This window comes from Cherax quadricarinatus, chromosome 13 (assembly GCF_038502225.1).
Source record: "Cherax quadricarinatus isolate ZL_2023a chromosome 13, ASM3850222v1, whole genome shotgun sequence".
NCBI classification, from domain to species: domain Eukaryota; kingdom Metazoa; phylum Arthropoda; class Malacostraca; order Decapoda; family Parastacidae; genus Cherax; species Cherax quadricarinatus.
This window is the reverse complement of record NC_091304.1, coordinates 3,179,963-3,204,428: the sequence shown is the minus strand read 5'-3', so window position 1 is coordinate 3,204,428 and position 24,466 is coordinate 3,179,963. Positions and strand designations below refer to the sequence as shown.

At 40.7% G+C, this 24,466-nt stretch overlaps 1 protein-coding gene across 2 annotated transcripts in view; it reads left to right on the top strand.

Moving 5' to 3' along the window:
* The window catches only part of nac (GDP-fucose transporter nac), a 57,206-nt gene extending 32,941 nt beyond the window's left edge, over nt 1-24,265 (top strand). The window contains exons 7-9 of one of the 2 annotated variants that reach the window (XM_070084391.1): nt 7,809-8,021; nt 14,141-14,345; nt 24,060-24,265. In XM_070084391.1, coding sequence (XP_069940492.1) covers nt 7,809-8,021; nt 14,141-14,345; nt 24,060-24,097 — 456 coding nt within the window. In that variant the 3' untranslated portion in view covers nt 24,098-24,265. The remainder of the gene's footprint in view (nt 1-7,808; nt 8,022-14,140; nt 14,346-24,059) is intronic. The other variant, XM_070084392.1, reaches the window with a different exon arrangement.
* The last annotated feature ends 201 nt before the right edge of the window (nt 24,266-24,466 follow it).

Below are 24,466 nucleotides of genomic sequence, written 5' to 3'. Positions count from 1 at the left end.
TCTCTCTCTCTCTCTCTCTCTCTCTCTATCTCTATCTCTCCCCTCTCTCTACTCTCTCTCTCTCTCTCTCTCTCTCCCCTCTTTATCTCTATCTCATTTCCCCTCTTCCCCATTTTTTTCCCTTCTCACTCTCCCCTCCTTCCCTTCCCTTCCCTTCTCTCTTTCTCCCCCTCTCTCCTCCCTCTCCCCCTCTTTCCCCTCTCTCTCTCTCCTTCTACCTTTCCCTTCTCTCTTCTCTCACAAAAAAAAAAAAAAAAAAATGGTGGGGACTCGCAGGAACCAAGGATCAGATGAAAATGGTTCTGGTAGAGAGGAGTGGGTGGAGGAGCAGTGGAAAAGGATGGAACAAGAGTGGGAGAGAAAATTAGGAGAGCTTTCTGAAAAAATGGAGAAAGAGCTCTCTGTGAAATTGGAAAAGAGGTTGGAGAAGGAGACAAAGAATTGGGAGGCACAAGTCGAAACTGCAGTAGCCAAGATAAGGGTCCTAGAAGTTGAGATAAATAGGCTGAAGCGAGTTACAGGGGCAGTGACCAGAGAAGACACAGCATATGAAGCTGTGAGGCCGAACAGGAAGGAAGGAATTATGAATTATGCTAAGGTCATATCAGCCTGCCAAGGAGTGAAAGGGAAGAACAGCTGGTTGCAGATGGAGAGGGTGATAGATCGAATGCTGAGGCACAACCATGCTATCAAGAGCCACTGGAAAAATCAAGGGAGAAACTGACCACTTACAGGCAGGATCCAGAGTCACAGAGGGTGAGGCAATGGGAGGAGGAGCTGTATAGCCCTTGTGGCTTAGCGCTTCTTTTTGATTATAATAATAATAATGGGAGGAGGAAAGGGCAAAATCAGTGATTATCCATGGGCTTCAGGAGAGAGAGGAAAGGACACACACTGAAAGGCAGCAGGAAGAAAGAAAGGAGATTGAGAAAATCATCACGGAAATAGGTGAAGAGATGGACGAGATTGTAAATTTTCAGAGAATAGGGGGGTACTTGAAGGGGAGAAACCGACCAATCAAGCTGATTCTCAGGATGGAAACAGTGCGGAACAGGATCCTCCAAGAGAAACCACGATTGAAATACTCGGAAGAGTACAAGAGGGTGTTCCTAGACAGAGACAGAACACAATCAGAATGACAGCAGCTGAGGGAGAGGACAAAAAAGCGAAAGGAGCTAGGAAAAGAGACAAGGCTGGAACCAGATGAGGTCAATCAGAGCAGAACAGAACAGCAAGGGCAAGCACACACACAACTATTCTCAGAACCATACAACCTATCACACCATCCCAACACACACTACAATCCATACCCACAGCCTCCACCCAACACGGAGCTATAGAATCCCACAGTATGCTACCAGGTCTCCCACCCTCACAGGCCCCTCAAACCACAGTGTTGGAAAGGAAACTGAAGGTATGGTACACAAACGCTGATGGAATAACAAATAAGTGGGAGGAGTGGCATGAAAGAGTCAAAGAGGCATCACCGGACATCATAGCTCTCACAGAAACCAAGCTTACAGGTATGATAACAGATGCCATCTTTCCAGCGGGATACCAAATCCTGAGGAAAGACAGAGGGAACAGGGGGGGTGGAGGAGTGGCATTGCTGATCAAAAATTGCTGGAATTTTGATGAGCTGGAGAGAGCAGACAGCGGAGAAGAAAGTGATTACATAGCGGGAACGCTTCACTCTGGAGGTCCCAAGGTGGTAATAGCAGTGATGTATAACCCACCACAGAACAGCAGGAGGCCAAGGCAAGAGTACGATGAGAGCAATAGAGCGATGGTTGACACACTGGCTAGAGTGGCCAGAAGAGCTCATGCATGCAGGGCAAAGCTCCTGATCATGGGTGACTTTAACCACAAGGAGATTGATTGGGAGAACTTGGACCCACATGGGGGCCAAGATACATGGAGGGCTAAGATGATGGAGGTTGTACTGGAAAACTTCATGTACCAACACGTAAGGGACACTACAAGAGAGAGAGGAGAGGATGAACCAGCAAGGCTGGACTTAGTATTCACCCTGAGTAGTGCAGATATCGAGGACATCACATATGAAAGACCCCTTGGGGCCAGTGACCATGTGGTTTTGAGCTTTGAATACACAGTAGAGCTACAAGTGGAGGGAGAAGCAGGAAGGCCAGGACGAATGAAGCCAAACTACAAGAAAGGGGACTACACAGGAATGAGGAACTTCCTGAATGGGGTTCAGTGGGACAGAGAACTGGCAGGGAAGCCAGTTAATGAGATGATGGAATGTGTAGCAACAAAATGCAAGGAGGCTGAGGAGAGGTTTGTACCCAAGGGTAACAGGAATAATGAAAAAGCCAGGATGAGCCCATGGTTTACCCAAAGGTGCAGGGAGGCAAAAACCAAGTGTGCTAGGGAATGGAAGAAATATAGAAGGCAAAGGACCCAGGAGAATAAGGAGAGCAGTCGTAGAGCCAGAAACGAATATGCACAGATAAGAAGGGAGGCCCAAAGACAATATGAAAATGACATAGCAGCGAAAGCCAAATCTGACCCGAAACTGTTGTACAGCCACATCAGGAGGAAAGCAACAGTCAAGGACCAGGTAATCAGGCTAAGGAAGGAAGGAGGAGAGACAACAAGAAATGACCATGAAGTATGTGAGGAACTCAACAAGAGATTCAAAGAAGTGTTCACAGAGGAGACAGAAGGGGCTCCAGAAAGACGGAGAGGTGGGGCACACCACCATGTGCTGGACACAGTGTACACAACCGAGGAAGAAGTGAAGAGGCTTCTGAGTGAGCTAGATACCTCAAAGGCAATGGGGCCAGATAACATCTCCCCATGGGTATTGAGAGAGGGAGCAGAGGCGCTATGTGTATCCCTAACAACAATATTCAATACATCTATTGAAACAGGGAGATTGCCTGAGGCATGGAAGACAGCAAATGTAGTCCCAATCTTTAAAAAAGGAGACAGACATGAAGCATTAAACTACAGACCAGTGTCACTGACATGTATAGTATGCAAAATCATGGAGAAGATTATCAGGAGAAGAGTGGTGGAACACCTAGAAAGGAATGATCTCATCAACAGCAGCCAACATGGTTTCAGGGACGGGAAATCCTGTGTCACAAACCTACTGGAGTTCTATGACATGGTGACAGCAGTAAGACAAGAGAGAGAGGGGTGGGTGGATTGCATATTCTTGGACTGCAAGAAGGCGTTTGACACAGTTCCACACAAGAGATTAGTGCAAAAACTGGAGGACCAAGCAGGGATAACAGGGAAGGCACTACAAATGATCAGGGAATACTTGTCAGGAAGACAGCAGCGAGTAATGGTACGTGGCGAGGTGTCACAGTGGGCACCTGTGACCAGCGGGGTCCCACAGGGGTCAGTCCTAGGACCAGTGCTGTTTCTGGTATTTGTGAATGACATGACGGAAGGAATAGACTCTGAGGTGTCCCTGTTTGCAGATGACGTGAAGTTGATGAGAAGAATTCACTCGATCGAAGACCAGGCAGAACTACAAAGGGATCTGGACAGGCTGCAGACCTGGTCCAGCAATTGGCTCCTGGAGTTCAATCCCACCAAGTGCAAAGTCATGAAGCTTGGGGAAGGGCAAAGAAGACCGCAGACGGAGTACAGTCTAGGGGGCCAGAGACTACAAACCTCACTCAAGGAAAAAGATCTTGGGGTGAGTATAACACCAGGCACATCTCCTGAAGCGCACATCAACCAAATAACTGCTGCAGCATATGGGCGCCTAGCAAACCTCAGAACAGCATTCCAACATCTTAATAAGGAATAATTCAGGACCCTGTACACCATGTATGTTAGGCCCATATTGGAGTATGCGGCACCAGTTTGGAACCCACACCTAGCCAAGCACGTAAAGAAACTAGAGAAATTGCAAAGGTTTGCAACAAGACTAGTCCCAGAGCTAAGAGGTATGTCCTACGAGGAGAGGTTAAGGGAAATCAACCTGACGACACTGGAGGACAGGAGAGATAGGGGGGACATGATAACGACATACAAAATACTGAGAGGAATTGACAAGGTGGACAAAGACAGGATGTTCCAGAGATTGGACACAGTAACAAGGGGACTCAGTTGGAAGTTGAAGACACAGATGAATCACAGGGATGTTAGGAAGTATTTCTTCAGCCACAGAGTAGTCAGTAAGTGGAATAGTTTGGGAAGCGATGTAGTGGAGGCAGGATCCATACATAGCTTTAAGCAGAGGTATGATAAAGCTCACGGCTCAGGGAGAGTGACCTAGTAGCTATCAGTGAAGAGGCGGGGCCAGGAGCTTGGACTCGACCCCCGCAACCTCAACTAGGTGAGTACGACTAGGTGAGTACACACACACACACACACACACACACACACACACACACACACACACACACACACACACACACACACACACACACACACACACACACACACACACACACACACACACACACACACACACACACACACTCACACACACTCACACACACACTTACCACGTGCCACTTACCACAATCTTCAACACATCCCTGGAAACTGGGCAACTACCTGAGGTATGGAAGACGGCAAATGTAGTTCCCATTTTTAAAAAAGGAGACAGAAAAGAGGCACTAAACTATAGACCTGTGTCATTGACGTGTATAGTATGCAAAATTATGGAGAAGATTATCAGGAGGAGAGTGGTGGAGCACCTGGAACGGAACAGGAGTATAAATGCCAACCAGCACGGATTCACGGAAGGCAAATCTTGTGTCACAAACCTTCTGGAGTTTTATGATAAAATAACAGAAGTAAGACAAGAGAGAGAGGGGTGGGTTGATTGCATCTTCTTGGACTGCAAGAAGGCCTTTGACACAGTTCCTCACAAGAGATTAGTGCAGAAGCTAGAGCATCAGGCGCATATAACAGGAAGGGCACTGCAATGGATCAGAGAATACCTGACAGGGAGGCAACGAGTCATGGTACGTAATGATGTATCACAGTGGGCACCTGTGACGAGCGGGGTCCCACAGGGGTCGGTCCTAGGACCAGTGCTATTTTTGGAATATGTGAACGACATGACGGAAGGGTTAGACTCAGAAGTGTCCCTGTTTGCAGATGATGTGAAGTTAATGAGGAGAATTAAATCTGATGAGGACCAGGCAGGACTTCAAAGAGACCTGGACAGACTGGACACCTGGTCCAGCAAATGGCTTCTCGAATTTAATCCTGCCAAATGCAAAGTCATGAAGATAGGGGAAGGGCACAGAAGACCACAGACAGAGTATAGGCTAGGTGGCCAAAGACTGCAAACCTCACTCAAGGAGAAAGATCTTGGGGTGAGTATAACACCGAGCATGTCTCCGGAAGCACACATCAATCAGATAACTGCTGCAGCATATGGGCGCCTGGCAAACCTGAGAACAGCATTCCGATACCTTAGTAAGGAATCATTCAAGGCACTGTACACCGTGTATGTCAGGCCCATACTGGAGTATGCAGCACCTGTTTGGAACCCGCACTTGATAAAGCACGTCAAGAAACTAGAGAAAGTACAAAAGTTTGCGACAAGGTTAGTTCCAGAGCTAAGGGGAATGTCCTATGAAGAAAGATTAAGGGAAATCGGCCTGACGACACTGGAGGACAGGAGGGTCAGGGGAGACATGATAACGACATATAAAATACTGCGTGGAATAGACAAGGTGGACAAAGACAGGATGTTCCAGGGAGGGGACACAGAAACAAGAGGCCACAATTGGAAGTTGAAGACACAAATGAGTCAGAGAGATAGTAGGAAGTATTTCTTCAGTCATAGAGTTGTAAGGCAGTGGAATAGCCTAGAAAATGACGTAGTGGAGGCAGGAACCATACACAGTTTTAAGACGAGGTTTGATAAAGCTCATGGAGCGGGGAGAGAGAGGGCCTAGTAGCAACCGGTGAAGAGGCGGGGCCAGGAGCTAGGACTCGACCCCTGCAACCACAAATAGGTGAGTACAAATAGGTGAGTACACACACACACACACACACACACTCACACACACTCACACACACTCACACACACACACACACACACACACACACACACACACACACACACACACACACACTCACACACTCACACACTCACACACTCACACACTCACACACTCACACACTCACACACTCACACACTCACACACTCACACACTCACTCACTCACTCACTCACTCACTCACTCACTCACTCACTCACTCACTCTCTCTCTCTCTCTCTCTCTCTCTCTCTCTCTCTCTCTCTCTCTCTCTCTCTCTCTCTCTCTCTCTCTCTCTCTCTCTCTCTCTCTCTCTCTATATATATATATATATATATATATATATATATATATATATATATATCTTCTTCTTTCTTTCAACATACCAGCCGTATCCCACCGAGGCGGGGTGGCCCAAAAGAAAAAACTAAAGTTTCTCTTTTTAAATTTAGTAATATATACAGGAGAAGGGGTTACTAGCCCCTTGCTCCCGGCATTTTAGTCGCCTCTTACAACACGCATGGCTTACGGAGGAAGAATTCTGTTCCACTTCCCCATGGAGGTAAGAGGAAATAAACAAGAACAAGAACTAGAAAGAAAATAGAAGAAAACCCAGAGGGGTGTGTGTGTGTATATATATGCTTGTACATGTATGTGTAGTGTGACCTAAATGCAAGAAGAAGTAGCAAGACATACCTGAAATCTTGCATATATATATATATATATATATATATATATATATATATATATATATATATATATATATATATATATATATATATATATATATATATATATATATTATTATTATTATTATTATTTTATTATTATTATCACACTGGCCGATTCCCACCAAGGCAGGGTGGCCCGAAAAAGAAAAACTTTCACCATCATTCACTCCATCACTGTCTTGCCAGAAGGGTGCTTTACACTACAGTTTTTAAACTGCAACATTAACACCCCTCCTTCAGAGTGCAGGCACTGTACTTCCCATCTCCAGGACTCAAGTCTGGCCTGCCGGTTTCCCTGAACCCCTTCATAAATGTTACTTTGCTCACACTCCAACAGCATGTCAAGTATTAAAAACCATTTGTCTCCATTCACTCCTATCAAACACTCTCACACATGCCTGCTGGAAGTCCAAGCCCCTTGCACACAAAACCTCCTTTACCCCCTCCCTCCAACCTTTCCTAGGCCGACCCCTACCCCGCCTTCCTTCCACTACAGACTGATACACTCTTGAAGTTACATATAAACATTGCATGTTTTCATATACTATGTAATGTGTTTCTTTGGGCCCATGGTTGCTTATTTTGCAGTTGTACTCGATCAATAACCACAAAAAACAATGGATTATAGCAAAATGTTTGGATGAATGAGCACAAGCTTCCTCACTTGCCCAGAGACAAAGCCAAACTGACTCGCAAGCGGCCCCAGCCGGCGGATGGATGCCTCCCAAATGGCCGATAACCGAATTAATGGCCGATAACCGGGCGCCGAAAAACCGGCTGATAACCAAGTTGGCCGATAACTGAACCAGCCAATAACCGGGGGTCCACTGTACATACATTCTTTTTACTAAAATGTAATAATTATAATGTACTCATATTATCAGACATCTGAATCATTAAAAAATTTTGATTTGAGAAATTGTTCTGTATTGACAGTATACAATAAAATGAAGCTTACAATAAAATATATTTATATAAATGGTACATGCTTATTACCGTCCTTCCTAGTAGAGAAAGTCAAATGTTTTAAGACCTGGTAGAATATAGAAGCTGCAAAAAAATATAAAACTAAATGCATTTTTTCATCACAGGTTCTTCCTACTGTGGATAGTTCCATATGGATGCTGTGCTACTACAACAACTTCATGGCAATTTTCCTCTTCTTGCCTCTTATTGCCATCACTGGAGAAATACCTGCTGTTTTAAGCATAATTAATGAAGGCAGCTTAAAGTATTGGGGCCTAATGACTGTTGGAGGGCTTTTTGGCTTTGCCATGGGATATGTTGCTGGTCTACAAATACAGGTAATGTTTAAATTTTTTATTAATCATATTTTCTGTTTTGGGGGGATGATGGAGATGGCTATTTCTTATCAGTGATACCAGACTGGTACTTGTATATTTATGTGTATTATTACAAATTTTCAGAAATTCCAAAACTACTTATTTAGAATACAGTATAAAAGAGGAGGCGGTTAGGGAAAGATATAAACAGGTATTGGAGGATAGATGGGCTAATGAGAGCATAGGCAATGGGGTCGAAGAGGTATGGGGTAGGTTTAAAAATGTAGTGTTAGAGTGTTCAGCAGAAGTTTGTGGTTACAGGAAAGTGGGTGCGGGAGGGAAGAGGAGCGATTGGTGGAATGATGATGTAAAGAGAGTAGTAAGGGAGAAAAAGTTAGCATATGAGAAGTTTTTACAAAGTAGAAGTGATGCAAGGAGGGAAGAGTATATGGAGAAAAAGAGAGAGGTTAAGAGAGTGGTGAAGCAATGTAAAAAGAGAGCAAATGAGAGAGTGGGTGAGATGTTATCAACAAATTTTGTTGAAAATAAGAAAAAGTTTTGGAGTGAGATTAACAAGTTAAGGAAGCCTAGAGAACAAATGTATTTGTCAGTTAAAAATAGGAGAGGAGAGTTATTAAATGGAGAGTTAGAGGTATTGGGAAGATGGAGGGAATATTTTGAGGAATTGTTAAATGTTGATGAAGATAGGGAAGCTGTGATTTCGTGTATAGGGCAAGGAGGAATAACATCTTGTAGGAGTGAGGAAGAGCCAGTTGTGAGTGTGGGGGAAGTTCATGAGGCAGTAGGTAAAATGAAAGGGGGTTGATGCGATAAAGATAGAAATGTTAAAAGCAGGTGGGGATATAGTTTTGGAGTGGTTGGTGCAATTATTTAATAAATGTATGGAAGAGGGTAAGGTACCTAGGGATTGGCAGAGAGCATGCATAGTTCCTTTGTATAAAGGCAAAGGGGACAAAAGAGAGTGCAAAAATTATAGGGGGATAAGTCTGTTGAGTATACCTGGTAAAGTGTATGGTAGAGTTATTATTGAAAGAATTAAAAGTAAGACTGAGAATAGGATAGCAGATGAACAAGGAGGCTTTAGGAAAGGTAGGGGGTGTGTGGACCAGGTGTTTACAGTGAAACATATAAGTGAACAATATTTAGATAAGGCTAAAGAGGTCTTTGTGGCATTTATGGATTTGGAAAAGGCGTATGACAGGGTGGATAGGGGGGCAATGTGGCAGATGTTGCAGGTGTACGGTGTAGGAGGTAGGTTACTGAAAGCAGTGAAGAGTTTTTACGAGGATAGTGAGGCTCAAGTTAGAGTACATAGGAAAGAGGGAAATTATTTCCCAGTAAAAGTAGGCCTTAGACAAGGATGTGTGATGTCACCGTGGTTGTTTAATATATTTATAGATGGGGTTGTAAGAGAAGTAAATGCGAGGGTCTTGACAAGAGGCGTGGAGTTAAAAGATAAAGAATCACACATAAAGTGGGAGTTGTCACAGTTGCTCTTTGCTGATGACACTGTGCTCTTGGGAGATTCTGAAGAGAAGTTGCAGAGATTGGTGGATGAATTTGGTAGGGTGTGCAAAAGAAGAAAATTAAAAGTGAATACAGGAAAGAGTAAGGTTATGAGGATAACAAAAATATTAGGTGATGAAAGATTGGATATCAGATTGGAGGGAGAGAGTATGGAGGAGGTGAATGTATTCAGATATTTGGGAGTGGACGTGTCAGCGGATGGGTCTATGAAGGATGAGGTGAATCATAGAATTGATGAGGGGAAAAGGGTGAGTGGTGCACTTAGGAGTCTGTGGAGACAAAGAACTTTGTCCTTGGAGGCAAAGAGGGGAATGTATGAGAGTATAGTTTTACCAACACTCTTATATGGGTGTGAAGCATGGGTGATGAATGTTGCAGCGAGGAGAAGGCTGGAGGCAGTGGAGATGTCATGTCTGAGGGCAATGTGTGGTGTGAATATAATGCAGAGAATTCGTAGTTTGGAAGTTAGGAGGAGGTGCGGGATTACCAAAACTGTTGTCCAGAGAGCTGAGGAAGGGTTGTTGAGGTGGTTCGGACATGTAGAGAGAATGGAGCGAAACAGAATGACTTCAAGAGTGTATCAGTCTGTAGTGGAAGGAAGGCGGGGTAGGGGTCGGCCTAGGAAAGGTTGGAGGGAGGGGGTAAAGGAGGTTTTGTGTGCGAGGGGCTTGGACTTCCAGCAGGCGTGCGTGAGCGTGTTTGATAGGAGTGAATGGAGACGAATGGTTTTTAATACTTGACGTGCTGTTGGAGTGTGAGCAAAGTAACATTTATGAAGGGGTTCAGGGAAACCGGCAGGCCGGACTTGAGTCCTGGAGATGGGAAGTACAGTGCCTGCTCTCTGAAGGAGGGGTGTTAATGTTGGAGTTTAAAAACTGTAGTGTAAAGCACCCTTCTGGCAAGACAGTGATGGAGTGAATGATGGTGAAAGTTTTTCTTTTTCGGGCCACCCTGCCTTGGTGGGAAGCGGCCAGTGTGATAATAAAATAATATAATGCAAAATAGAATAAATACATGGAACATTGACACTTGCTGAGGACTGATGGATTACTGATTATAAACTTGTCACCTACAAGTATTCAGAACAACAGATGTTTATAAATTCAGTTGCTGGGGATAAGGAAATTCATTGGTCAAATTAAATGTTTTTCTACTGCATTAAAAATAAAATAACTCTGTTAGTGGCCTTCTTACATGTCACAGGAAAGATTTCATAATGTGCCTCTTTTTTAGTAGCAGTGTGTTTATTGCTTCTAGATATTTTGATCTACTGTGGTTAAAATAAGATCATCTGTGGAGCTAGATCCACCAGGATCTCAGGTCTCCTTGAACTGTATTCCCAAATAAAATGGCATCCTCACAGTGATAGTGTTTTAAATGTGGTGATTTAGATTTTGATTTCACAGGTTGGGGTTTGTAGAAGAGAGTGAGATTATTTTTCAGTAAAAGTAGGTCTTAGACAGGGATGTGTGATGTCACTATAGTTGTTTAACATATTTATAGTTGGGGTGGTGAAAGAAATGAATGATAAGGAGTTAGGAAGAGGTGTGGTATTGATAATTGTGAATCTGGTGTGAAGTGGTAGTTGTCATATTTGCTTTTTGCAGATAAGATTTGTTCATATTTTTAACCATAAGGGTTAGCCACCCAGGATAACCCAATGAAGTAAGAGCATTGTCAGGAACTGTGTTTTATTTTCACTTGGGGTTCTTTAAAACCTGTTTTATTTTCACTTGGGGTTCTTTAAAACCCTTTGACTGTCGCAGGCCCCTTTCTAAAACTGTCACTCTATGTCACAAAATTTTTGGGAAAAAAAAACAATTATTTTTTCTTATGAAATGATAGAGAATCTTTTCCTAATGGTAATGACACCAAAAGTTCATAATTTGGTCGAAAACTCACGGAATTATGCTACCGCGAAGTTAGCAGTCTCGGCGACATATACGTATCAGTGATTTCGCCGACTTTGAGCCCTGTTTTTAGCCAATTCTGTTGTTCCAGTTGACCAAACTCATAGCTATTTCTTTAGAACTCCATTTTATCTATCAGTTGAGTACAAGAAACCGCCCATTTACCAATTTGAACTACCCAATAAAGTGGTCAGAAATTGGCAATTTGGCCAATTTCATGCAAATCAAAAAAGATGCCAATTTCAAAATAGGGTCCAGAATAAACAAGGTAGACATTCTTGGCACTAAAATAACATATCCTCTGTTCATTAGTCACATCTCTAGGCCCCTCTTATATTACTATTGCTTTCTATTTTGATTTTTTATTCATACAAAAAAATACAAAATTTACTGGTATGCAGACTACTGCATTATTTTAAAAATGGTATAAATAATATCAGTGCACTAGTGAAAGAATATTAGACTCCCCAGTTGACGTGTATTGGACGTGTGGTGTGATTTGCTTACTCTTGAACATTGGTAAAAATCGAACATTTCCGCTATTTTGAGCTTAGTTTCAAGGTCGTTTTCATTGTGAAAGTAATGAAAATCATCTCTATTTCTGTAATATGTTTTCCATTTTATCACCTAAGACCATGAAAACAAGAATACAACGATAAATACTATACGAAAATGCACCTCAAAGTCGGCGTTTTAATCCAAAAAAACGATCAGAGTTTTTTTTTTCTCATTACGCACTGTGTGCTGCAGGATTTTTTTTATGTGGTGCACACTGACCACACAGACCCATTCTCTCACATGTGGGCCTACCAGGTTTCTCCTGCTTGATTTGAAGCCGCTAGAATTCATGAGTATATATACATCAGAAACAGTGGCGCGTAAGACGTATTTATACGGCGTAAACAGTCAAAGGCTTAATTTTGTTCCCCCCAGGATGCAACCCAGAACAGTCAGCTAATACCCAGGTACCTACTTACTGCCAGGTCAAGAGAGACAGTAGTTGTAGGGAAACATGCCCAATGGGGATTAAACCATGGACACTCATTCAGTATGTGAAGCAAGTGTGTTGCCAATCAAGGCATAGTTCTTTTGCAAGATTAGAAAGCGAGGTTGCAAAGATTGATAAACGAATTTGGGAGGATGTGTAAAAGAAGGAACGTAAAAGTAAACATAGAAAATGGCAAGGTGATGAGAATATCAAAGAAATATAGGCATTGAGAAATTAGATGTTAGATTGGAGGGAGAGAGTAAGAGGAAGTAAATATGATCAGATATTTGGGAGTGGACTTATTGGCAGATGAAGTGAACCGTAGAATTGGCGAAGGGAAAATGGTGCATGGCGCAGTGAGGCATCTATGGATATAGAGACCTTTATCCATGGAGGCAAAAAGGGAAATGTACCAGAGTATAGTGCTTTATATACAGTTTATACACAGTGGGAGAAATTGCTTTCTATGTTTTCCTGTCATTTTCCTTTACTCAGGATGGGGCTCAAAGTGTTGAAATTTATCAGCCTGAGCTGGCAGTCTTCATTAGAGGTTTTGAATGTTAGGGGATTGGACATGCAACAGGTTTGTGTTCATGCGTTAGATAGGAGTAAGTGGAGGTGAGTGGTTTTAATGATTTGATGCCCTGTTGGAGTGCGAGCAATGTAACATTTATGAAGGGTTTAAGGGAAACTGGTTAGCCAAACTCAAGTTCTAGAGGTGAGAAGTAAAATGCCTGCACCCTGAAGGAAGGATGGGGATGTAATGTCAGCATCCTTCTGTCAAGGCAGTGATTGAATGAGTGACAGTGAAAGTGCCTTCTTCATCAGGTCACCCTTACCTCAGTGGAGATGGACAGATTATTTATAAAAATTATTAATGGTAGCTTTCATCTATTTTATCTTAATAAATAATAAATGTCACATGGTGAATGACAGTTGATGTAAAAAAAAATTCCCAGTGTTATTTACTTAAATTACTCTCACACATAGAAGATTAACAAAGACATAAACTATTTACTCTGTCGTACAGTCTGTGTACACATTTGCAGTTTTTTTTATTGCAGTTTACACTTGATTAAAAACTAATTCCTTCTAATTTTTCAACTTTTTTTTTCTAGGCATCTGAAGTAGGATTTTTCAATTTTTTAAACATTAATTTAACCTAGTTTTTCAGAATTTTGAGCTTTGGTGTAGAATTCCATTCTGTTCAGTATTATATTCTGTAGCACATTTTCAGCATTGCTTTACAGAAACAGGCAACATGAAATAGGTAGAAGGAAGATTAGAAAGATGGTTGTATTATGATTTTTTTTACACAAATCAATTTTACAGGTTAAGAGCTGTTATCCTACTTCAACTCATTTCATAGCTCAGTTCTATCTATGGTATACATGTACTACCACCCTCCAGGATGTGTCAGATACCTACTTACTACTAGGTGAGCAGGGGCAACAGGTGTAAGGTAACATGCCCAACGTTTCCATGTGTATCGGGGATCAAACCACAGACACTCAGTGTGTGTGAGCTGAGTGCACTTGCTAACTGACCTATGGGACTCTCATATTTCTTAACCAGATAACTTGTACCTCAGTTATGATTGCTCGTTATATTATTCCAAAGTTTGATCCTCCATATGCTAATCAAGAGAAGCAATCAACATTATGCCAATAAAATTTGTGCTTTATTATTTTCAGGTTACATCCCCACTCACTCATAATGTCAGTGGAACTGCCAAAGCATGTGCTCAGACAGTGATAGCAACCTGGTGGTACTCTGAGATGAAAGCATTACTCTGGTGGGCCAGCAATTGGGTAGTCCTTGGAGGATCCTTGGCATATACATATGTCAAGCAACGAGAAATGCGAGCTGTGCACAGTACTGCAAAACCACAGCAGTCTGGTAAAGAGAAAATTTGAAAGTCTGGGTTTAAAAAACTAATAAAAAAAGAGGTTTTGATGCTTTTTGACTTTGTGAATGAGCCACAAGATGAGAGTTGCTGATACTGTGGAAGTAGCTAAGACCTGGTGATGTTTCCTCAGATGTACAAACTATATTTGTAAGACCAGACTAGTTATCCTTTTTCTGCTGTTCTCATGGCTTCAACTAAAAAAAGTCACTTGTGTTCACTACTTTTCACAACTGATTAGATTTCATGGTGTGAAATATGCACATTGTTGCACATTTTAATAACGTCTGGTTTGATGTGATGTGCATGTTGTGTGCACATGTGTGTTAATACATGTGTGTGGGTGGGTGAGTAGTTAAAGAAGGAAAGCTTTTTCCATTGTGTTATGTCTTCCATGATTAATATGTGTGTAAAGGTAGAAAGTTGAAAGTGAACATAGATAAGAGTAAGGTGATGAGGGTATCAAATGATTTAGTTTAAGAAAAATTGGATATCACATTGGAGAGAGGGAGTATGGAAGAAGTGAATGTTTTCAGATACTATTTGGGAGTTGATATGTCAGTGGAAGGGTTTATGAAGGATGAGGTTAACCATAGAATTCAAGTACCTTGAATCTTCACTAATAGCTGTTTCTAAATACAATTAAACAAAACAAAGGCAGCTTCACCATCTCTGAAGTCTTAGCAAGAATCCTCCTGAAAACAGTAAACTCTGCCATCACATAGTCTCTCCTGTTAATACTACACAAGCACATTACAGAGAATGAACATTGAAACAGGCCTTCTCTATCCAGCCTCCAATAGAAATATTTGTCTAACCAATTTTTATGTTTCCCAAGTAATAGCTTTTATATCCTTTACTCATGTGCAAGTTAATTGTTCTAACATATTGTATTACTACTACTACTACCACTAGTATTGCACCTCACTCTGAGCCTATATATACCCTCTGTGTCCATGTACTGTTTGTAATGGCTTGACAGCGAAATGTTGCCACAGTAAAATGTCACATTAGTTGCACTTGTGTCCTTTTAAATTAAAAGATCAAAACACAATTCACAATCACAAGCTTGTAGCAGAGAAATTGGACTGGACATGTATGAAGTACAAATGCTCTGATGGTTCGGTGGTGTCGGGGTGGCTGGGGATGGCGGGAGGTTTCCCCAGCTGAACCACAACAAGGCAGCTGCTTGAGGAAAAGGGAAGTTTTTTTTTTTCTTCCCGCAAACTGACCTGTGTTAAATTCATCATACGACGTGTTACGTAAAATTGTGCCTCAATTCTTCAATCGTGCTATACCCAAATCATGCCAAATAAACTCGTGCTAAATGACAGTCTACTGTATTTACTGTTATTATTGTGATGAATGGTTTGAAAAACCAACAAGTTGAAGATTGAGACACTTATGCAACATATGGGAATCTTTATTCAGAAAACGTTTCGCCACACAGTGGCTTCATCAGTCCAATACAAGGAAGAAAGGCTTAAGCATAGGAGGAATTTGAGGTAATCAGTCCCTCAGCCTGGAGTCGATGTGTTCAGTCCATCAATCTTGTAGAATGTCATTCTACAAGAATGTCATTCTACAAGAATGTCATTCTACAAGATTGATGGACTGAACACATCGACTCCAGGCTGAGGGACTGATTACCTCAAATTCCTCCTCTGCTTACGCCTTTCTTCTTTGTATTGGACTGATGAAGCCACTGTGTGGCGAAACGTTTCCTGAATAAAGATTCCCATATGTTGCATAAGTGTCTCAATCTTCAACTGTTATTATTACAACTAGTGTATTTTTGTAAGACAGATAGAGCATGAATATGAAAATCAGAGGTGAGAATAGTGAAGTTGGGTTATGCCTGAAGCAGGTTTGTGGGTAGGGTAGAATAATAAATTATAACAACTTGGAAAGATGTGTAGATAAAAGGTGTTTGTTGTGGTAAGGTCACACAAGATAGAGAAGTGTGTTATGGTAGTAAGGTTGTGCCTGATAGAGGAGTATATGTTATGATGGTAAGGTCATGCATGATAGAAGGGTGTATGTTATGGTGGTAAGGTCATACAATAGAGAAGTGTGTTATGGTGGTAATATCATGCGTGATAGAGGAGTGTATGTTGTGATGATAAGGTCATGCATAATAGAGGAGTGTATATTATGGTGGTAAGGTCACACGAGATAAAGAAAGTGTGTTTTGGTGGTAAGGTAACACAAAATAAAGGAATAGTGTACTATGAAGTTAAAGTTAGGTTTTATTAGTGAATGATGGAAGTGCTGAAGAAATCTAGAGTGAATTTGAGAGTAAGAAGAGGAGAGTGCTGAGCAGGTGGACAGTTAAGGTTAGTTTGTGAGAAACAAGGATATGCATTTGAGCAACCATCAGGAGCTATGAAGCAATTTGCCAGGAGGGCATGAGTGACACTGGCAGTTTGACAGTGCACGTAAAACACTGAAGTCTAGAATTACAGAGACACAGCTGTGTAATATATTGCTAGTGTTTGGTACAGTAGTACAGTATTAGTTAATTGTGAAGATAAGGAAAACTGGGTGCCTAAGCATCTTTTTAGCTTATAAATAGCTTGTGGGTGATTCCTTCACTTCATGAAAGTGAGAAAAGGATGTAATGATGACGATGGCCCAGTGTTTTCTCGTAATAATTTAAAGTCGTATGAGGTTCAGAAATGAGATTGACATAAAAGAATGGGTTCCTTTAATAGACTTTACTAAGAAGTGGCCAGTGAAAATATTACTGACTAGAATTTTCTAGCACCACACCTTATAGTTATTGTTATCCATCTGCTGCTTTGTACATATAGTACAGTGGGCCCTCGACCAACAGCTTTAATCCGTTCCAGAGATCTAGCCTTTAGTCGAATTAGCCTTTAGTCGAATTAATTTTCCCCATAAAAAATAATGGAAATCCAATTAATCCATTCCAGACAGCCAAAAGTATTAAAAAATCTACATGAAATATACATTTCCCTACACAGAAAACAATGAGACATGCCCAATACATACATAAATAAATACTAAAATGACACTTACCATTATTGAAAAGTAATGTTGAGTGATGAGACACTGTTTTTCTTGAGCACTCTAGGATTTTCAGAGTGATACATGAGTAGAGGCTTCACTTTGCAATCCCCACTAGCATTACAACAAAACATGAGAGTTAACCTGTCTTTCATAGGCTTGTGTCCTGGGAGTGCCTTTTCCTCCTGAGTAATGTAGGTCCTGTATGGCATTTTCTTCCAGAACAGGCCTGTTTCATCACAATTAAACACTTGTTGGGGTTGGAATTTTTCAGCTTTGCCATGCCTTATCACACTGTGTATGCCACTACGATTCTTAAATCGTGTGATGAATGGTTTGAAAAACCGACAAGTTGAAGAATGAGACACTTATGCAGCATATGGGAATCTTTATTCAGGAAACATTTTGCCACACAGTGGCTTCATCAGTCCAATACAAAGAGGAAGGTGTAAGGAGAGGAGGAGTATGAGGTAATCAGTCCCTCAGCCTGGAGTCGATGTGTTCAGTCCATCAATGTTGTCCATCATCTACAAGATTGCTGGACTGAACACATCGACTCCAGGCTGAGGGACTGATTACCTCATACTCCTCCTCTCCTTACGCCTTCCTCTTTGTATTGGACTGACGAAGCCACTGTGTGGCGAAACGTTTCCTGAATAAAGATTCCCATATGCTGCATAAGTGTCTCATTCTTCAATTCTTAAATCACTCAAACCAACCTTTGCTGGCCTTAAATTCACCAATATGAGCACTAGATCCAGTCATTTTTTCTTGTTCACCTGGGTGTTACTCGACTGGTGTGGGCTGCATCCTGGAGGACAAGATTAAGGACCCCAATGGAAATAAGTTAGACAGTCCTCGATGACGCACTGACTTTCTTGGGTTATCCTGGGTGGCTAACGCTCTGGGGTTAATTGTTTCTCAGTATTCTCGATAAGCCACACCAACAACAGTCTCTTCATATCATTGAGTAGTACAGCTGACCGTGGTGCAGCAGCAGCCTATGGTGGTGCAGCAACAGCTGATGGTAGTGCAGCAGCAGCAGCTGTAGCTGACAGTGGTGCAGCAGCAGCTGACCGTGGTGCAGCAGCAGCTGACCGTGGTACGATAGTATTTCTCACCCTTTTTACCACAGGGTTAGCACTAGAAGCTTTCTTGGAACCCATGGTGGCTTATTTAGCAGTTAAAAGCACTAAAAACACTGGAATTATACAAAATATATTGCAGGTACACATGGAATCAATCGCAACGGCTTGTAAACATTGGCACACTGGCTATACATCGAGTCTTGGAGTGGCTGGGCCCGCTCAGGCCGCATGCCGTTAGATGAGTTTTTCGTCGTTGGTAGAGCCAATATTTTGATGCCAAAAAGCACCGTTAGTCGAATTTGCCGTTAGTCGATGCTGCCTTTGGTTGAGGGTCCACTGTATTCCTTCAATAATCATCAGATATTTAATAAGTCTCTTCAAAATCATTTGCATTCAAATTACATAAAACTAATTGCCATCTCACTTGATCTAGACAGTTTTTCCTTCCTATGTAAACATATAAGTGACTAAACCTACCCTGGTAAATATTTGTACATATCATTCACTACTGTGTACTCTAGATATACACCATCCTCAATACTATTTCTAATACAGACCTAAAACTCCTTTGATAGTTGTAACAAAACACAACATAGCACAAGAAACAGACATCTCTTTGATATCCCATGAATACAGTATTACTTATAAGTAAAATTGCCTTGTAGACACTGCACAGTGCCCAAGCATATCGAGCAGCCTATATGAAGAAACTAAAACTACAAAAATATTCAGTTTCAAAAGATATGTCAAAAAACAAAGCCCAAAATGTAATGCAAGTGCACAGTGTACAGTACATGTGTATGTTTTTCCCTGTCTGAATAAAAATTAAAATCCATTAGTAATAGATGTGGCTAAGTATGCTAGATATGATCTTGTCTGAAGTTATGTCGCACACTGTGTTGTTTCTCAAATCTTATGAAATGTTTAACTTTATATAGTTTTTAAACTTAAAACAATATTTTTATTTTGCTGTAATGGTTTACGATCACTTACAGTTATCACAAATTTGTAATACTGACCGAATATTAGTCTTAGTTTTAACTCTACACCAAATACTGTGCAGGCATAATTATTACTGTATTATTAATTTTAATTAATGCTAATATTATTATGGTGAGTGGTGCGTATATGTGGAGTCAAAAAACGTTATCTATGGAGGCAAAGAAGAGAATGTATGAAAGTATAGTAGTACCAACACTCTTATAATGGGTATGAAGCTTGGGTTGTGAATGCTGCAGCGAGGAGGCGGTTGGAGGCAGTGGAGATGTCCTCTCTAAGGGCAGTGTGTGGTGTAAATATTATGCAGAAAATTCGGAGTGTGGAAATTAGGAGAAGGTGTGGAGTTAATAAAAGTATTAGTCAGAGGGCTGAAGAGGGGTTGTTGAGGTGGTTTGGTCATTTAGAGAGAATGGATCAAAGTAGAATGACATGGAGAGCATTTAAATCTGTAGGAGAAGGAAGGCGGGGTAGGGGTCGTCCTCAAAAAGGTTGGAAGGAAGGGGTAAGAGAGGTTTTGTGGGCGAGGGGCTTGGATTTCCAGCAGGCGTGCATGAGTGTGTTCGATAGGAGTGAATGGAGACGAATGGTATTTGGGACTTGACGATCTGTTGGAGTGTGAGCAGGGTAATATTTAGTGAAGGGATTCAGGGTAACCGGTTATTTTTATATAGCCGGACTCAAGTCCTGGAAATGGGAAGTACAATGCCTGCACTCTAATGGAGGGGTTTTGGGATATTAGCAGTTTGGAGGGATGTGTTGTGTATCTTTATACGTATATGCTTCTAAACTGTTGTGTTCTGAGCACCTCTACAAAAAAGTGATTATGTGTGAGTGAGGTGAAAGTGTTGAATGATGATGAAAGTATTTTCTTTTTGGGGATTTTCTTTCTTTTTGGGTCACCCTGCCTCGGTGGGAGACAGCCGACTTGTTGGAAAAAAAAAAGAAATTATGGTATTATAAAAAAAATTATTGCTAGGCATTAATTCTTCAACAAATAGTTAGCATCCTCTGGGTTTAACAGAATCCCATAAACAATTGCTGTCCTGCCCAGGTACTGATATTGAATTGCAATAATATATTGCTTGGACACTTATCATTTATCATATTTTATTTCAAGGGTTTGTTAGTAAAATTTTAATTTATGCAAGAATTGTAGTTGCACTTTTTTAAATGTATGATTTTTATATATGTATTCATAAGCAGAAATAGTTAGATGCAAAACAGTAATGTCAATCATAGAATATATTGTATAAAGGTTTATTTTATCAAACAGCTAGAGAATACAGAATTCTTTAAGAGCACCAGCAAGGATTCAACTATCGAAAATCCTGCTTCACAAACAGGATTATGGGGATCAAGCAAGACAGAGATGGATGGGTATATTGCATATACAGTTGTCTCTACAAATTCAAAGGCTTTTTATGTGCAGGTTATAATATCCAACAGTTTTACTGATGAGCAACCTATGAACAGATGAATAAGATACATGCATCACCATGGTATCATTACATTGAAAAGTTTTGCCTGTGTGCCAGGCTCCTTCAGTCAAATGCTGAAGTGACTAATATACTGAAGACAGTTGAAGAAGGGGGTATGAGGTGTTCACTCCTTTCAGATGCCTCCAGATATGGTATTAGTCACCTATATATATGATTGAAGAAGCCTGCTGTGCAGAAAAAAAATTCATATATGGAGATACCATACATGTATTTTCACACGTTATTTTCACTTACTCATCAGTAATTTATACCATTAATATAAAAAAGTTTGTGAGTAGTGTCACTAAGCCATGGGTTTCTTAGCAGTACACATATCTATTTTTTGAGGAATAGCACACAACTCCTAAACTGATAACTAATACATAGATTTGTGATGATGAAATTTGGTATTATTCATTGTTTTAAGTTTTGTAGCTTATGTAGGAACACCTGCACCTAGACTGCATGAAAATCATTGATACAATCTGGGTACAGTCATCCCTACATAAGCCACAAAACTAAAAACCACAAATGCAAAATTACATCTGCATCACAAATCAGATATACGTATTGTACAAGCTCAAGCGATAGGAAGGTACTAGTAACCTCATCATAGGAACATAAAGACATTTCTCACTGCCTCATGAAGTGAATATAAGTAGCAGCCAGGGAAATCTCAAATCTTGTTATCTGTTAGTGGTTCTAGAGATTATCTTCTCACATTCTAGTCTCAGATTGAAATTGTTTTAGAATATGATCTCAAAAGCAAATTAGCTGTTTGCAATGGTGAGAAGATGACCATTAATTTTGGTAAGGCAGACAGGATAAATTAATAATATTGGTGATGGATGGGAAGTCCATATTTTACCTAATGCTATTCAGTCTGTCTCCTTCAAGGGGAAGGGTTCCTTAGTGCTAGTGGAGGGGGCTTTATCTGAGGCATTAGAGCTATGTGCCACATTCTTAGATCAAACCTACTAATTGCTTATAAAATGTTATTAAGGTTTATTAATTTTTCTCGATATCCTGTTATTATCATACACATACACAAAAGTGCAATAAAGCTTACCTTGGTCATGCAGAGGAGTCAGGCTCCAGCCTTTCACCAACTTGTTTAAATATTGAAAGCTCAGAGAGGAGATAATAATGATGATATAAAGCAACATCTGATTTAAAAAAAAAAAGGGGGAAATTTTGTTTCTTCCACATAGATTTTTAGTAAACAAACATGCAGACAAGAAAAGCTATCATAGCTGGCCAAAAATGTTGCAGTCCAGGTTTGATGCTGAAGTATCTGATAAAATCTTCACTTGTTATTCAGTAATATCTGTAGTGTGGGTTGAAAGTATAAGAGCAGAATTCATATAAGATACCAACACGACTCACGAAATCGTAATGACACGATTGCAAACAAACCATACCATGGGCGGGGATAGAACCCACGATCACAGAGTCTCAAAACTCCAGACCGTCGCTTTAGCCACTGGACCAGCTAGCCACAATAAGATTCGTCCAACTAGGTATATTTCTACACCATAGGAAGTTTAGCATAGGCACCACTGTGACCACAAATGCAAGTTTTTACAGACGAATCTCCAGCTAGTGTGGCCGTGACGAACTCTAGCTCAAGTCCCCTCAAAGCCGTTAACATGACTTACGACATTGTAATGACATGATTGCAAACAAACCATACCATGGGTGGGGATAGAACCCGCGATCAGAGTCTCAAAACTCCAGGCCGTCACGTTAGGTAGCCACAATAAGATTCGTCCAACTAGGTATATTTCTACACTACTTCTACTTGCATTTGTGGTCACAGTGGTGCCTATGCTAACCTTCCTATGGTGTAGAAATATACCTAGTTGGACGAATCTAATTGTGGCTAGCTGGTCCAGTGGCTAATGCGACGGTCTGGAGTTTTGAGACTCTCTGATCGCAGGTTCTATCCCTGCCTGTGGTATGGTTTGGTTAAGATACCAACACATTTCAGAAAAACACAATTTCAAATTATTTTACCACCGGAACAAGTTATGGCTATTAAAAAACTCAAGACTTCAAGTATTAACCCTCAAAATATTGCTGGTAACAAAAATACATTTTAAGCTAACTTGTTTTGAGTTCTCTGGTTTATAAATTCCACTTGAGTTGTTGAAGAAAATATTTTCCAGTGAGAACATCATCAGTTAAACGAAAAGTGCATTTTTTGTGCATTTGGTAAATACAGTGGACCCCCGGTTAACGATATTTTTTCACTCCAGAAGTATGTTCAGGTGCCAGTACTGAACGAATTTGTTCCCATAAGGAACATTGTGAAGTAGATTAGTCCATTTCAGACCCCCAAACATACACGTACAAATGCACTTACATAATTACACTTACATAATTGGTCGCATTCGGAGGTGATCGTTATGCGGGGGTCCACTGTACAGTGGACCCCCGCATAACGATCACCTCCGAAGGCGACCAATTATGTAAGTGTATTTATGTAAGTGCGTTTGTACGTGTATGTTTGGGGGTCTGAAATGGACTAATCTACTTCACAATATTCCTTATGGGAACAAATTCGGTCAGTACTGGCACCTGAACATACTTCTGGAGTGAAAAAATATCGTTAACCGGGGGTCCACTGTATTTTGTTACACCCAATTTCCTATTTGATGTAAAGGGGCACAGCCCTTCCTTTTTTCATGATGCCTTATTTTTAAATAACTTAAAATGTGGTAAGTTTAAGTACTTAAAATGTGGTCATTTTAATTAAGACCACTTTTAAAGCCTTAGTCTGGCTGTGATATTGAAAAGCAGAGAGAAGAGGACTTCTCTGTAACCTGAGAATTGACTGTTGGAATCATTGTTTGACATACTGTATGTAATTGCTTGGGTACATGTACCATAAAACTTATCTGTTTTTTTAATACACTGTGCATCCAATTAATTCAGTCTTAGGTGTCAAAGTTTATTTGGTAAGCATTCAATAAAAACTTTTATGAATGTTTAGTTGATTTAGTTGTACATTTAGTTATCATTTATATCTCTTAAAGATTAATTTATGGTATCTGCTTGTTAAACTATGTGTACAATTTATTACTCTTCCTAAAGTTTTAAATTTTTTCAGATTTATCACAGAAAAATGAGGAAGAACTCAAGTGTTAAGATGTGGAGATAGTGTCATCATATGTTCAGTCAGAAGTGCAGCTTGTTCACCTGTCAAGTCATTTTTAGTTTTCTTTCTTTCTTTCAACGCACCAGCCGTATCCCACCGAGGCAGGGTGGCCCAAAAAGAAAAACAAAAGTTTCTCTTTTAACTTCAGTAATGTATACAGGAGAAGGGGTTACTAGCCCCTTGCTCTCAGCATTTTAATACTCTATTGAATTTCCTAGTTGTATAACCATTTTCTGGCAGAAACATATTCTTTTAAGGACAATAGAAACTTTTTTTTTTTTTTTTTTTTCAACAAGTCGGCCGTCTCCCACCGAGGCAGGGTGACCCAAAAAAAAGAAAGAAAATCCCCAAAAAAGAAA